Below are 16005 nucleotides of genomic sequence, written 5' to 3'. Positions count from 1 at the left end.
CTTGATACTTTTCAGAAGAAAACATTAAAATATAAATACCTTGAGTACCAACTATTTCCATGTGCAGATGTGCAAGCCCACTGACAACTGAAAGGGCCAGTTTCATCATTCCACCTATAGTAACAATGTTGCAGTTTAGGTAGTCAAATAAGGAGCCTTGTTCATGGAATTCAGAGACAAGCCAGAGCTGAGTCCAAGTGCCATTATCTACAGGAAAAATAACAAAGGTCTTATAGTCCATGTTTCAGAAATGTTTCTAAATGTACTATGTCATGTACAGCACACCTGTGAGTATGTGACCTGTATACGGGTCAAGGGTTAATACACAGCTCTCAAGCTGTCCCACTTTTCACCTTCGCAAAAGTCCCTCAAATGAACAATATCTCCCCTAAACCTGTCCCAATATACCATCTGTCACGAACAGCACAAGAAGTGAACACGTGACATAAATATGGAACCAGGGTTAATACACACGGCTACTGTAGCCAACTCACCTTTCTCCTCCGCAAAGGTACCTTCAATGAGTTAGTATTAACCCCTTACTCAATTGCAATCATATCTATACACTGCCACCATCCGAGAAGTTATGCAAATAAAAGATAAAAGATGTAAAATTAATATTTGCCAGGGTCTCAGGTCCCTGTTTGTTATTGAAAAAGCTATGTACTTAAAACACAAAAATCTGTTGTAGCAAAATGTGTTAAAAAATAAAAATAAATAAAGGCACTGGTGCAGAAGTGAGAAATCATGTGTTTGGTCTAAAACACACCTCTGTTGAAATCTAATTTTGATAATACTTTGCTCAGACTTAAGTACAAATTTTCCCCCATTGAAACAACATAAGCCCAACCTATCATAAATCAACTGTGAGATTGACAGTTTTATGCCAAAGTAAAAAAACTTCTTCAAAAACTACGGTTAAACTTTCCCTCGGTATATAAATGCACTCATAACTTCCTTTCTGCAGTACCTACACACGTGAGTCAATAGCTTCAGGCGGTTATGATGGATGCAATGAGGCTAAGTATGACCATAGTAATCCTAAATTTAAGGGACAAATGGAATATCTGTTCTTGGCTCATTTTACCCATGCAGAGTGTTCTCGTTACATGCCGCTCTGGGATACAATTACAGATATGTAACTCTTAGTATGTACAGTAGATGACGGCACACTATATTCTCATTTTTAATAAAAACCTCCAATGAAAGCATAACCTGTCTGTCACCTCTCTCTGGAATGTACCAGTACTTATTCATGAACGTTGAGGCTGACAGAATAGTATCTGGTTAGCGTTTATGACCTTCTAAACCCAACATTTGTCACTATTAGTGGGCTCTCCATGATAGGATCCTCTTTGAAGACCAGCACAGACCCCAAAAATGTCTTGACCTTTCATAAACCCAATATATTGTATTTTTAAACCCAGATTGTTGCCCCATTAACCCCTGGAGCACCAGATGGATTAAAATACATAATATCTTATGATATTATAATGACATACTAGCATATGGTTAGTTTCATAGACATTTTATGTATGTCTCAATTGATATTTGAAAAGCAGCTGGCAAGCATAAGATCATAGGGGTCCATGTTAAAATGGATTTGAAGCAAAAGGTGACACTTGGTGCTCATTTGCATGTAATTTCCCAGAATCCTGTATTATTATTATTATTATTATTATTATTATTATTATACACACATAGTTATGAGTTGTTCATTTACAATGACTGTTGGTGACCTAGTGCTGGAAGTGTATATACCTTTATTGTCAGCAGCAATAAAACCAAGGATATTTTCATGCCTTAGCATAACTGTTTGATATATTTCAGCTTCACGAAACCAGGACCTCTCATCTCTGGAGGAGAAAATTTTGACAGCCACATCTTCTCCGCACCATTTTCCACGCCATACCTCACCAAATCTTCCTTTGCCTACTATTTCCTGAACAACAATAGTTCTTGCAATAGTTCTTTGGACAAGCAGAGGTAAACCTACAAAAACAAAACAATGTTTTTTATACAGATGTGGTCAGGGAACAGAGTTTTGTCATCAACAGTATCAAAACAACTTGGGGATTACAATGGCAAAGGTGAGGTTCAGTAAAAATAAGCTCTTCCAGTTAGACCGTAAGTTCTTCAGCTCAACAGTTACTCCTTCTCCCCAATGTTTTCTTTTATATATTATGTACGTATTTGTACTCTTCTCAGTATTATGTCTTCTATAACATCTCTGTAAAAGTAGTGTATACTGCATGACTCTATATAAATAAAATATACAATAAAATAGTATTGTAACTTCAGAGTTGCACTACTGCTCAAAAACGGAAGCGCATCACTGGATGTGCAGGACTAATGTTACTAGTACACTTTTCTTTTGGGGTTTATCCCAAAGTTGCATACCCCATAATATATGTTAGCATAGTTAATTGCCATATTGCCTCTTTCCGACAGTTAACAAAAACATTGCCTTCAGAGGACTAGATCCACGCAGCTCTTTTAAATCAATATACAAACAAATACAAGTGCGCAACTATATACCTCTAGTGTAAAATATTTTTCTTTAACCCATTAACCACCTATGTGATAATAGTTGAAAAAAACAACCTCAGGATTGAGAATAGGCGTCTGCAGCTATACTGTAAGGGATGAGAACACCCCTAGACCAACTGAAATAAAAAGAAAACAAAAGCGCAAACGCACATAGTGAAATATGTAAAAAATATATATATTATTATTATGGTAAGATATCTGCGTACATCAGATTAGAAGTTTATCAGCATTTCATGTGCAAAGACATTGGTTACCCGACGTCACACAGCCACTCCTGGGTTGACGGTTGTCCACTTTGCTGCCTTTGGAAGAGATCTCCGTCTGGGCACAAGCCGCCGCGGCACCTGGGAAAGACCCTCCGCTCGTCCTCAGGGTCCAGGTGGAGAACCCTTATACTTAAGGGCCGTCGATACCGCCACTCAGTCCAGCTGATTGCCGATGGAGCGCCCTCAGGGATCAGAGCTATGGAAGCCCCCGCCGGGCTGGCACGTCGAGTGTCCCGTATGTGGTTCACAACCGGCCGCAAAGTGAGATCGTGCGTCACTTCAATAATGCCAAAGTCCGCAAATGTTCACAAAGGTCTGTAGCCTGAGCTGACGCTTTGGATTGATTTTATAGCCCCCATTGTAATTCTGATCATAATCTACGTGCCTAATATCATTTTGAGTCCCAGGTGCCGCGGCGGCTTGTGCCCAGACGGAGATCTCTTCCAAAGGCAGCAAAGTGGACATCCGTCGACCCAGAAGTGGCTGTGTGACGTCGGGTAACCAATGTCTTTGCACATGAAATGCTGATAAACTTCTAATCTGATGTACGCAGATATCTTACCATGATAATAATATATATATTTTTTACATATTTCACTATGTGCATTTGCGCTTTTGTTTTCTTTTTATTTCTTTTAAATCAATGTTGGATAACAGTTGTTCATCACAAACAGGGTAAATTGATGCTTAGGTTTGGCAGAAAAGCTATGGAAAATGAATATCTCTGAACCCACGTACACAGCGTACATACCTGATCCAGATCCAGAGGTAGACATATCATAGATCAGATCTTTCAGTGATTTTCCAGCACTATCTAAGCTGCATTCAGCAAGAGGTTCTTCAATACTTTGCTGCTTTGTTTTTTTGTAAGTACAATGCCGTCCTTGACAACTGTATACAGTGACCATTAGGGCAATCGACAAGAGACATATCGGTATGGTGACTATGACCATCAGTTCCACGTGGCCCAAACTGTACGCACTTGGAGATACTACAGCTTTGGAAAAAAACAATATGGGATGCACATTCTTGAATAAACATAAATTAGCAGAAATGTATTACATCCTCTATCATAAAATGTTTAAAACAACACAAATTAATGAAACAAAAAATTGCTAATTTGCAGTACAGTTTATTCTGCAACTTTTGGGATTTCCTGTGGGACTGTTACATACAGTTTAAACGGTATATCTTATAGTGATTCAAATGATCCAATTCTCAGATGGCGTTTTAATACTCTTTCTACACATTCTTGTATGCCCTTTCCTACTTGCCCAAGGATGACTTTTTTTTTTTTTAAAGTGTTTATTCATGATTATTTGGTTTTGTGATCTGCTACAATTGATGCTAAATATTTTTGCCTTATGGATAAGGAACAAAAAACACAAAAAAAACCTCACATAAAAAACCACCATCATTTTCAGGATTTAATCCACATACATTAATGTTTAAGACAAAAATGTGGATTTGTACAACATAAGCAGTGACGTGTAACCATGTACGAACTGAGCTGAATTACATCGTGTGCTCCTTGTTATGTCATTATCTTAACCATGAAAACAGCCAAATATTAGGGATTTCCCAGCACATATACATCTTATGCAGGAATGCTCAACTCCAGTCCTCAAGAACCCGCAGTAGGTCAGGTTTTAAGGATTTCCCTGCTTCAGCACTGGTGGCTCAATCAGTAACTCATTCATTTTGACTGAGCCACCTATGCTGAAGCAGGGATATCCTTAAAACCTGACCTATTGGGGAGTCTTGAGAGCTGGAGTTGGGAACCACTAATCTAATTGGTACTATTAACAGAAGGTAACACAAAATTACTTCCAAATCAAATGACAAAGTTATAGTTGGTAACAATGCCAAACTTATTTGAGAATACTGATTTTCCAGTAAATTTCCAAATGAAGTATTTTGTTATCCTTCATTTTAATTTACATTAAAGAAAAATTATACGTATTCTGTCGCAGTTAGCCATTTTCTGGGTCATAGTGGTGGATATGCAGGGTGTCCATACTAAAAGAGGCATGGAACTCCTACAAGTAAAGACACGGTACCTCTTCTAGGGTGGACACCCTGAATACTAGTCAGCTAGTTGGATTGGAGTGAACCATTCCAGAACTACACTTTGCCAATGAAACAGGACTTTAATACTGTTCAAAGCCTGAATACATACTGTATGGCTTTATCTAATGGAGACATAAAACCTGGACGCTTTTTTCAACCAACAAATGGTAAGAAGTGGCAACATAAATAGTGCAGTAGATGCCAATGTACACACTGTACTTAATTTAAAAGTAGACTTTAAATCTTTGATAATATTTGTTAAATTCTCTACCTGGCCCCAATAAAGGATTAAAAAAAAACTAAGAAAGATAACTCAATCTAATAGGCAACAAATAATTCAAAATAGCCTCCAGTTGAAACAATAAGCAAAATACAGAGGATCATGGGAGCTCAACTCCAGTCCTCAAGCTCCAACTCCCCCCGCCCCCCCCCCCCCCCCCCCAAACAGGTCAGGTTTTCTGGATATCCCAGCTTCAGCACAGGTGGCTCAATCAGACTGATTGAACCACCTGTGCTGAAGCAGGGACTGATTGAGCCACCTGTGCTGAAGAAAGGATATCCTGAATACCTGACCTGTTCGGAGGGTGAGGGACTTGCGTACCCCTGCAGTACATCACAGCAAAACCTTTGGCATATTATGGATTGCCTGTTCATTCTTGAACTGAAGTGCCCTCTACTGGAATGAAAAGGTTACTGTGACTGGTAGAACCATTCCCCATTCATTAACATAACTGAAACTTTATATCCCTAAAAAGCCTTTACTGTGGCTCTTTTAGTGTTGCAGCTGTGTCATAAAGGTGTAATTCCCCACAATGAAAGTTTCACATTTGTATGTCTTATGTTTCCAAACAGAGATACAAGGTTAAAATAATGAATTCCTCTTACCGCATTTAAAATATTCCCTGTGTAATGTACTCAAAATACATTTTTACAACTCTAAAGACTTTCCAAAGATGATATTAAATAGAGAAATATGCAATTAATCCATAAAGGTTTCAAGCTGTACCTATTATTTTGCCCATATAATGTTTTTATTTAGAAATGTCGCAGAATCGTTAGTCTGACAATGGAGGTTTATTTTCACAGTCAATGCTGGGAAGTTGATTAGAATGACAGATACTGTCGCTGCAGAAACTCTCCCCTGCTTACCAGCAGATGTCACTATCACATTGTATGTGCCTTCTAAGGCAAATTCCCCACTGCACGCGCCAGCGCACCCGCCGGCATCCTGGCGGCGCGTGCACGGCGCTTCACGGCGATCTGCAGGGAGCATTTTTTAGTGGCGGGGGGGTGTGTGGCCAAAACGTGCCGGGTGGGCGGGGTCATGACGGGGCCATGACGGGGGCAGGGTAATGTGCGAAAAACGCCACTTAAATGTATTATTTCTACGTTATAAGTGCAATCTGCCATAACACTTTCCATTTTTTAACATAAACTGTGAAAAATATGACGTGGCTAACAGCTTTTCAAGTGTTCCAAAAGTCTTACTTCTGAGCAGCAAAACAAGAAATATCATAGCACAGTATATACAAACACACACTGCATTTGTTAAAGGTGCAATGCCCACTTGTATACACACACACATATATACACATATGCACACACACACCACAAAAACTCGTGACACACACACACAAAACTTGTGACACCCCCCAGCTGCCATATAAAAGACGGAGGAGAAGGAGAGTGGAAAGGAGGCGGAAGCAGAGGCTAGGGTCCTGCTGATTGGCTCCCTGGCGCACCACGTGGTGCGTCGCCGCTCAGGGTCACAATTCTGCTGTATCCCCTGCTGGCTGACGCGTCACAGTGCGCAGTGAGCCTGGACGCAGGGAGGCACTAGGGACATCTAGGGAGGAGGTAAGGAGCTGGTGAGAGGCACAAACATGCACCGCCGGCTGCACTGGGGACCTAGAATAACATAGCTTTAAGCCAGTTATTCCCAACCAGGGTTCCGTGGGGCTCCTTGAAGCAGTCTCAGGGGTTCCTCCTACAGACCACAGACCCCCCCCCCCCCACTCCCCCTGGGGGTGTTTATTTTTGGTATGTATTTTGTAGGGTGGATTGAGTGAGAGTGGGGTAATTGACGGAAGGTAGGGGCGAGTGAGAGAAGAGAGGGGGGCAGGAGGGAGTGAGTGAGGAAAAGAGGGAGTAAGAGTGAGACGCCAAGGATAAATACATGCGAGGCGAGAGGGGGGAGAGTTAGTGAGATGGATGGGAGAGAAAACCATGGGTAGAGGGTGGGAAATAGAGGTGGCTCGTGATGTATGAAATGTTGTGACTGACCCCTGTCGGACCTACTATGTGTCGGCCAGATAGGGGTTCCCCGAGATTTTTCGAAATACTTCAAGGGTTCCTCCAAACAAAAAAGGTTGGAAATCACTGCTTCAAGGCATCTCTTGGACATATTTCTTATTTGTTTGTAAATATATACAATAATATAACCCTTATCCAATATGCTGCAGTAAGCACCATTCACTACAAAATGTATTTGAGTTTTTTCAGCTCTATTTTACATAACCTTGATTTCACATGCTCTTCCCAGGTCCTATCAATTTGTCCTGACTACTTTGCTTGCTTTTATCAATAACAAACATCTCCGCAGTGTAAATCTCAGATAAGCAATCTGCCTCCGTTGGAAAAAAAAAAACGTTGTTCAACTTTACTTTGTGTCTTGTCCAACAAATGTTATATATTGAGTGTAACCCTTTTGCTGCTAAAGGGGCAGATATGCAACACTTTCCCTCTCTGGCAGCCAAAGGGTTTATATCCATACTAGGAAAATTCTTACTAATAGCGTTCCTGAGACTTCTTCACTGGGGCTGCAGCCTGACTTACACATATAACAGGGGTGGGGACTCCAGTCCTCAACGGCCACCAACAGGTCAGGTTTTTAGGATATCCCTGCTTCTGTACAGGTGGCTTAATCAGTGGCTCAGTCGAAGACTGTAGGTAACCCTAGGGTTACGGTTGGGTATCTGGGTTTTGCCCTTGTATTTCAATGTACAGTGGATTATGCAATGTATGAAAGCAGTGATCCTGCTCGATTCCAATGTATATTGTATGTCCTGTAATGTATATTCTTTACAGTCTGTGAAAGCAGTAGTACTGCTTTATACTAATCTAATTCTACATACATGATGCCTACAGTCTATTATGCTTACACTATGTAAAACAGTGATGCGCAGCTCTGTTCAATATGGACCTGCAGGGATTAACTCTCTCTTGTAAAAGGTGCTGTAATCACATCAGAGTTTGGCTAGTAAACCAGGACACTTTGATGGGATTAGGCCCATTGTTGATAAATCAGGGAGAGGTGGACTGCCTGTTGAGTTTCTCTGCGAGAAAGCTGTAAGGCTACGGCCCCGCTGTCTGCGCTGCACGCGCGCCTGCCAGGTTGGCGGCGCGTGCAGCCGAGTTCCCCGGTCTGCAGGAAAAACGTACCATGCAGCGCGGCGGCCACCCCTTGCAGCGGGCCCGGCCCCATTGAGGGGCGGCTCTTGTCCCCAGCGTAGCGGTCGCTGCAGCAGCCAGCGGCGACCAAGCCTAAGCTCTGAGGATAACTTCCTATATCACCAAACCTGGAGAGTCACAACCCAAGTATACTAACTAACCTGCATCCCTGAGACCCCTCCAGGTATAGAATGAGCAGCTGGGGATATCCCCGGCGGGCCAACAACCCTATTGGGTTCCCCTGACAGGCCAACCTGACTTCAGACTCCCTTCCTCCGCTGGGCTCCATCACTTCTGGACATGCTCCAGCAGCCGACAACACAGTCCACCCCTTCCACCCACAGCCCTCACCTTAACATCTGCTGATTGAGGGAGTATGCAGCGTGGGGGAGAATCTACAACAAGATTCCCCAGTGAGCTGTAGGTGCCCTGGTCAGACACTGGATCGCTCTCTTCGATGGACCAATCCTAATTTCTTACACTTTAAATGGATACATATATCTTCTCTAAAGTGTAAGACAAACTCGCAACTATACAGATGTCCCACATTCACCAGTCAATACAAAATATTAGGCCAAGGGACCTAACATATAGAGCAGCAGGTACAGTATACAGTAGTTGCCACACACATTAAATCAAAGACTGGTTTTTGAGAATGCTGTCTCTTGGAAGCAATACTTAAACGTGCAATCCCACATAGCAAATCTAACAGTGACAATAGAAAAGATATGTCTGCTTTCTCTTTTTTACTACTTGTTGAATTTCTTAGAGGCCTCTGAATGGGAAATGATTTGTCAATCAAATGTATTCTTTACCTTTATTCCACTCTATTCTTATCAAAGAGGCAATAAAGATAAGGGAACAGGGAAGGGGGTGGGGTGATGAGAGGACTCTGCCTGTGCAAACAGCACTTGCTGGACACAAAGGGAGCAGCCAGAAGAAATCAAACCCCTTCCTAGTGTAACTTAACAATGATCTATTTTAAATACTTCTAGGTATAAGATTTGTGTAAGAAGGGCATGACTCACCCAGATGTAACTCCTTAAATATGTCACTGGAATGAGTTCACTTTGGCCCTAGAAGGGATTGGCCCTTTAAAGCAAAAAGTTCCCAAAACATTACGTTTTGATATCTTGTTTTAAATCGATGTTCTAAAACACCGATCCTTGATTTGTGGTGTGTGGTGAATATACTGCCCCTGTTTCCTTTAGTGCATAATACAAGAGCAAAGAGGCAAACCAGGCAATAAGAACTCAATAGTAAGGCTGAGTCCCCGCTGGTGCTGAGCGCGCTCATGCTTGGAGAGTGTGTCCTGCATTTACACGCGCGCGCACAGTGGGGGCGGGGGGGTTATTGCGGGTAGATGAGTGCGCTGGAAAGTTAGCGGGGACTTACATATATATATGTAAGTAACCGTCGCAAGCGCCGCCCGCTCAGCGCTAGCGGGGACGCAGCCTAAGGTTGCCAGGTGTCCAGTAATGAAGTGGACTGTCCTGTATTTGGACAATCTGTCCAGTAAAAAATGAAAGGTAATACTGGACATGCATGTGTCCAGTATTACCTCTCTGGACATAGTGACCTGGCCGGCTTGGGGGGTCACAGGATTTCCCTGAGAAGGGAGAGAGCAGGGCTGTTGTTAGGGGGCTGGGCAGCTGCTTGGCAATACAGCCAATTAGGAGGTGGGGCCAGGAGCCTGGAGGTAGGGCCAAGGAGAGGAGGAAACCGCATGGAGCAGAGAGAGTTGAAAGGGATGTGTTTGTGTGTGTGTGTGTGTGTGTGTGTGTGTGTGTCTCGAGCACATCGCATCTTTCACCATTCGGTCCAGTATTTTTGGTGAAGCCACCTGGCAACCTTAAACACAAGATGAAGGGTGTTGGAGTTGCCCATCATGGGCCTACGGACTATGGACCGATACACTAAGCTCCATAAATGACGACAAATAATGTTACCTAAAACATTAACGGCCGTTATTTGCCCTGAGCTAATTATATGCAAAAACAGCTATTGTATATCTCATTAGCATAGGCTTAAAGCAACAAAACGTGAAGTCTTACGTTTTTCGCGCTCTTTATCGCGTGCTTGCGCACACTATGACGGCCTGATAGAGCTGCTGCATTTTGTTCCGTCGCGTGCACTATAATCGCGGCCTTACTTAACTCATACCTAACTGTGGTGTTATACCCATCCAGAACCTGTAAAAGCCCTATTTAAGGGCCTGGATGTAAGTAACGCCAATTTTAGGTATGATATAACTAATGTAACATTAATTCCATGCGTTAACCTTAGCAGACCTTTGTAAATATGCAGTGTTAATGCAAACGCCTCTTTTGTATGTATGTATATCTTTATTTATATAGCGCCATTAATGTACACAGCGCTTCATAGCTGTAATACACGGACAATCATATAAATAAATAATACAAATAACACATAATGGGAAGAAGTGCTTCAGACATAAAAGTAACATTTAGGAAATGAAGTCCCTGCCCCGAAGAGCTTACAATCTGATTGGTAGGTAGGAAGAACGTACAGAGACAGAAAGAGGGCATTCTGGTAAGTGCAAAGAGAAAACCAGGACTGGCGCCTAGGTGTAGATAGTGTCACAGTCAAACAGGAGAGAACAGGGGGATGGTAATACCCACTGATAACCAAGAAAGCTGAATAAAGTACCCACTAATAATAGATGACAGGATAAATATATGAAATATACCCACTCGACCTAGGCAAAAAAGGAAAGTCTTCGTTTCCCTTGGAACGTGTTGGATGGATGTGGTAAGGGAGCGGGAAACCATATATTAAGAGAAGAAAAAATGGAAAAATAGTACAGCACTGTATGGCACAATACGCAGTTTATGAGCAGTAATCCGCATTCCTGACGAAGCTAGTTCTCTAGCGAAACGCGTCAAATTAAGGCAGACAAGGAGCAACAACGTGGAGGAAAGACACCCAGCTGTCTGGTGTTTCTTGCGTCCGCATTTAGGTGCACCTGTGGCGGAGCGCCCTACTCCCACCAAGCGCTACTCACGGAGAGGAAGGAGCGGTGTGATTTTATCTTGCCTGAACCTCTCTGTTTCATTTTTGCCTGATTTTCACTGCTTTATTGTAAGTGCGCACTTGTGAAGTGCTTTTAATTTAATTAAATTGTTATACAGTCTGTGCTATGGTGTTCCTTCGTTTCCTGCTGTAGTGCACCCTATCCTTCCATCCTGGTTATTAGAGGTTCCTCTACGCGGGACCACTGTTCCTGTACACTTTAAGTGTGACATGCCCTAACTAACTGTTCTGCATGTGAGTATAATGTATGTGGATTACTACTCATAAACTGCTTATTGTGCCATACAGTGCTGTACTGTTTTTCCATTTTGTTCTGGTAAGTGCGTCTGCAAGGGGCCAATGTTTATGTATGAGGTGTAAAGTATCAGCCATGGAGCTACTCATATGCTTGGAGCTACTTATAAGCTTTGTGAAGGAGGTGTGTTTTAAGATGGGTCTTAAACGTGGATAGAAAGGGTGCTAGTTGGCTATTGGGGGGAAGGGCATTCCAGAGGTGTGGGGCAGTCAGTGAGAAAGGTTTAAGGTGGGACAGAGCTTTAGACACAAAAGGAGTAGAGAGAAGACATCCTTGAGCAGAATGGAAGAGTCAGGATGGTGTATAGCAAGAAATTAGGACTGAGATGTAAGGAGGGGCAGAAGAGTGTAAAGCTTTAAAAGTGAGAAGGAGAATTAACTGTGGGATACGGGATGTGATATGAAGCCAGGAGAGGGATTTCAGCAGGGGAGACACAAACAGATTTAGGAAAGAGTAGAGTGATTCTGGAAGCAGCGTTAGATTGTAGGAGAGACAGGTGAGAGGCAAGAAAGCCGGACAGCAGTAGTTAAAACGGGAGAGAATGAGGGCCTGAGAGTTTTAGCAGTCGATCAATAGAGGAAACGGCATATCTTTGTAATACTGCGGAGGAAAAAAACAACAGGTTTTATCAGTGGTGTAGCAAGGCCTCGCTACGCCCCTGGGTTTTAGCTACCTTTTGAATGTGAGAGGAGAAAGTGAGAGAGGAGTTGAGTGTGACCCCTAGGCAGCGTGCTTGTGCTACTAGGCGTATGATAGTGCTTTCATCAGTAATGTAGAAGGAGGTAGTAGGGCCAGGTTTGGGAGGAAATATGAGGAGTTCCGTTTTGGACATGTTAAGTTTAAGTTGTCGGAGGGACATCCAGGATGATATAGCGGAGAGACATTCAGAAACTTTGGTCTGTACATAGGGTTGCCAGGTGGCTTCTCAAAAAATATTGGACACAACGGGGAAAAATATGGCACGGTTGAAAAGCCGGTGGGGAGGTATGTTATTATAATTTCTCAGACCGTTATGTAATTTTTTCTAAATTCACTCCAAGGTTGCACCAATATGCACCATTTCATATTCTGTTTCGTAAAAAAAATCTGGGGAGGGGTTTGGGGATTGGGCAAATTGGTGCAGATGGGGAGTGAAATTTAGAAAAAAAAATGCCATAACGGATCAGAAAATGTATAAATAACATACCTGCAGTCATATATGGCAAGCTATACTTTTCTTAATGCTTCTGTCCCACTACTTTCAAGATTGTTGCAACCCCCTCATCCTCTCCCCCCCTCATCCTCTCCCCCCCTCATCCTCTCCCCCCCTCATCCTCTCCCCCCCTCATCCTCTCACACCACCACCCCTCCTCCTTCCTCACCTTAACCCTCCCTCCTCCTCCTTCCTCACCTTCACCCCCTCCTCCTTCCTCACCTTCACCCCCCTTCTCTTCCTCACCTTCACCCCCCTCCCCCTCACCTATACTTTCACCCCCTCCTTCCTCACCTTAACCCCTCCTCCATCATCACCATTACCCCCCCTCCTCCTCCTCCTTCCTCACCTTCACCCCCTCCTCCTCCTCCTTCCTCACCCTCTTCACCCCCGTCCTCCTCCTCCTTCCTCACCACCTTCACCCGTCCTCCTTCTCCTCCTCCTTCCTCACCCCCTTCACCCCCGTCCTCCTTCTCCTTCCTCACCTTCACCACCTCCTCCTCACCTTCCCCCCTCCCCCTCACCTTCCCCCCTCAGCCCCCTCCCTCAGCCCCCTCCCTCACCTTCACCCCCTCAGTAGCCACAGGGACTGGGGGAACGCCGACGCACCAGCACGCCTGACTGAACCCCATTGGGAGCCCGACTGCGACTGGCAGCATGGTCTGCCAAGAGATCAGGGGAAATTTGCACCACCGGCCGGGCCCCACACCAGCCAGCGGGCCCGGAACACCAGCCACGGCAGACCCCCCTGTTGGCGGCCCTGTCTGTTTACATAGTATAAGATCTATCTAAATAAAAGAGGTTCTCACAAAAGCACTCTTAGAAGTGGATACTGCCTTAAGTATCCATTATCAAATATTCACTATTACCCATCCACAGAATATATGGACCTTACAGGTCTACATTGTTTATGATCTACTTATCTCTGTAACTCCATGTTGTGTCAATCCTTTTTGAGTGGGAGTGACCGTATCTAAGTAATACAATATAATAAGACCCCACTTAAGAAGCAACCATTAGGCATTCAACATTCACAAATGAAGGTAAGGACACTTTATTTAATACATTCATTTTTGTGTGGACATGAATGCACCTTCAGATTACTCAACTTCCGGTGCAGCAACAGGCTATATGCCACAAGCAGCATAGGGGGTACTTCATGAGTTAATACGACGCCATTACACTTAATTAGCGCAGTTCTATAAATAACAGCACGTAACCAATGGGACCCTCCCCCCTACGTGCCTTGAGAAAGCGGGTTTACGCAAAACGCGTGCGTCAGCATCTCGGGTGCGCGGGCAGGGTTCCCACGCTCCTGCAAGGAACCGGCTGGCAACACTGTTGCCAGCAACTGTTCGTGTATCCATTTGTTGCTCCTTTGCTAAAGACCCGATGGTCTAAGGGAGTTTGGAAGCGTTTAGCTATAGTTTCACCGTCTCTGCTGACACCAGCAGGCATTTCAGTAATTAATTAATATATTTATCCTCGAGTTTGGTTCTAAGTTGGCTAATTACTTGTTCTATACAGCGGATGACGGATTAGAGCACCTCCTGAGACCTAGAGGATACTGATCCCTATTTCGCACATAGTCTGTCTCAGGGCTGGGACCCGCTGCGCCCGGCGGCGCGGGCGGCCGCACGAGCGTTCCCCACCAGCAGGGGAATCCTCCCGAGCCGGTCCCGGTCCCCCCTGGCTGCACAGCTCACCACACGCTGTGACGCGTCAGCCGCCAGGGGATGCAAGAGAATTGTAATCCCAAGCGGCGACGCGTCATGTGGTGTGGCTGTGAGCCAATGAGAAGGGGAGGCTTCGGGGAGCGGGGAGTAGAGTGTGGGGGGAAAGCAGTGTGAGTGCCTGTCTGTGTGTGTGTGTGTGTGTGCCTGAGTGCCTGAGTGTGTGAGTGCCTGTCTGTCTGTGTATGTGTGTGCCTGAGTACGTGAGTGCCTGTCTGTGTGTGTGTATGTGTGTGCCTGAGTGCCTGTCTGTGTGTGTGCCTGAGTGCGTGTCTGTGTGTGAGGATTTGAGGGGCTGAGGATTTGAGGGGCTCAGTGGTTGAGGGGCTGAGGGGCTGAACATCTGAGTTGAGGGACTGAGGGGCTGACAGGTAGTCCCGCCCCCCCACGTCATGGCCGCGCCCCCCCACCTGTTTTGGCCATGCCCCCCCCCCCCCCCCCCTCTCGCAAAAATGGTCCCTTTGGACCGGAAAAACCCCCAAGTGCCTCTCCACGCGCCGCCTGTCTGCAGTGCGGGCGCGTGGTCTGAGGCAGCGGGGCCTTAGCCTCAGTGTGCTCAACGGGGCTTACTAGGCTGTTATATTCCAGCCCTAAAGCTACTCTCTTAGGCTTGGGTCCCGCTGTGTCCGGCAGCGCGTTGTAAGGAATCGGGGGCCACGTCCCTTGCGGCGTGACCCCTCCTTACCCACTACCAGTACTGCAGCGGCTGCTGCCCCTGCCCCCGTCGCTACCCATGCCGCCGCCCAGTGCATACCTTGAACTCTGCCGTCGCCATCTTGGATTCTGGCACTGATGTTACAGACCCTCCGCTGGGCTCTACTATTTCCTGGTCTCTCAGCCATTCACAAGCAGCTCCTCGACACGCCTCCGCCATGCCCCTCGTTCGGATTGGTCACTGTCGCTTTAAATATCTGGCTGTGACTTCACTTCCTTGCTCTGCATAGCGCCTTGCTTCCTGTGTAGCCTGGATACTGTGTCGTGCTCCTGTTTGTCTTTTCTCCTACAGATTTGAACCGGCTTGTCTGACTTACCCCTCTGGCTCCCGACTTCAGCTTACCCATCACGATTCTTACCTCTCAGACCCTTGGACACGGAAACGGATTGAAACTACGGAACTCTCTATACTCCTGAACTCGGCAAGTACAACGACTATTCTAAATCTTAACCCAGGCCTGGCCACGCTACAACCACATCCCGGACCCGCTCCCTCTGCTGTCGGTGTGTATATTCAACATCCCACCTCAGTACAGGGGACTGGCCTGGTCTATGGGCTGCACAGCGTGACACGCGTGCGGCCACGTTCGCATTCCCCACCATCACATGTATCCTCCCGAGGCGGTCCCAGTCCCTCCTAACTGCACAGCTGACTAAGGCTAAGGCCCCGCTGCCTCAGAC

At 45.1% G+C, this 16005-nt stretch overlaps 1 protein-coding gene across 4 annotated transcripts in view; it reads right to left on the bottom strand.

The window, feature by feature from the left end:
- ACVR1C (activin A receptor type 1C) overlaps positions 1 to 16005 on the bottom strand; it is a 77565-nt gene that overhangs the window by 23543 nt on the left and 38017 nt on the right. For all 4 annotated transcript variants that reach the window (XM_075609347.1, XM_075609344.1, XM_075609345.1 and 1 more), the window contains 3 exons: positions 3568 to 3813; positions 1762 to 1992; positions 40 to 207 (listed from right to left, as the gene is read on the bottom strand). In XM_075609347.1, coding sequence (XP_075465462.1) covers positions 40 to 207; positions 1762 to 1992; positions 3568 to 3813 — 645 coding nt within the window. The remainder of the gene's footprint in view (positions 1 to 39; positions 208 to 1761; positions 1993 to 3567; positions 3814 to 16005) is intronic.

Source organism: Ascaphus truei, chromosome 7, assembly GCF_040206685.1.
Source record: "Ascaphus truei isolate aAscTru1 chromosome 7, aAscTru1.hap1, whole genome shotgun sequence".
Taxonomy (NCBI): Eukaryota; Metazoa; Chordata; class Amphibia; order Anura; family Ascaphidae; genus Ascaphus; species Ascaphus truei.
This window is presented reverse-complemented; position numbering and strand designations above follow the sequence as displayed.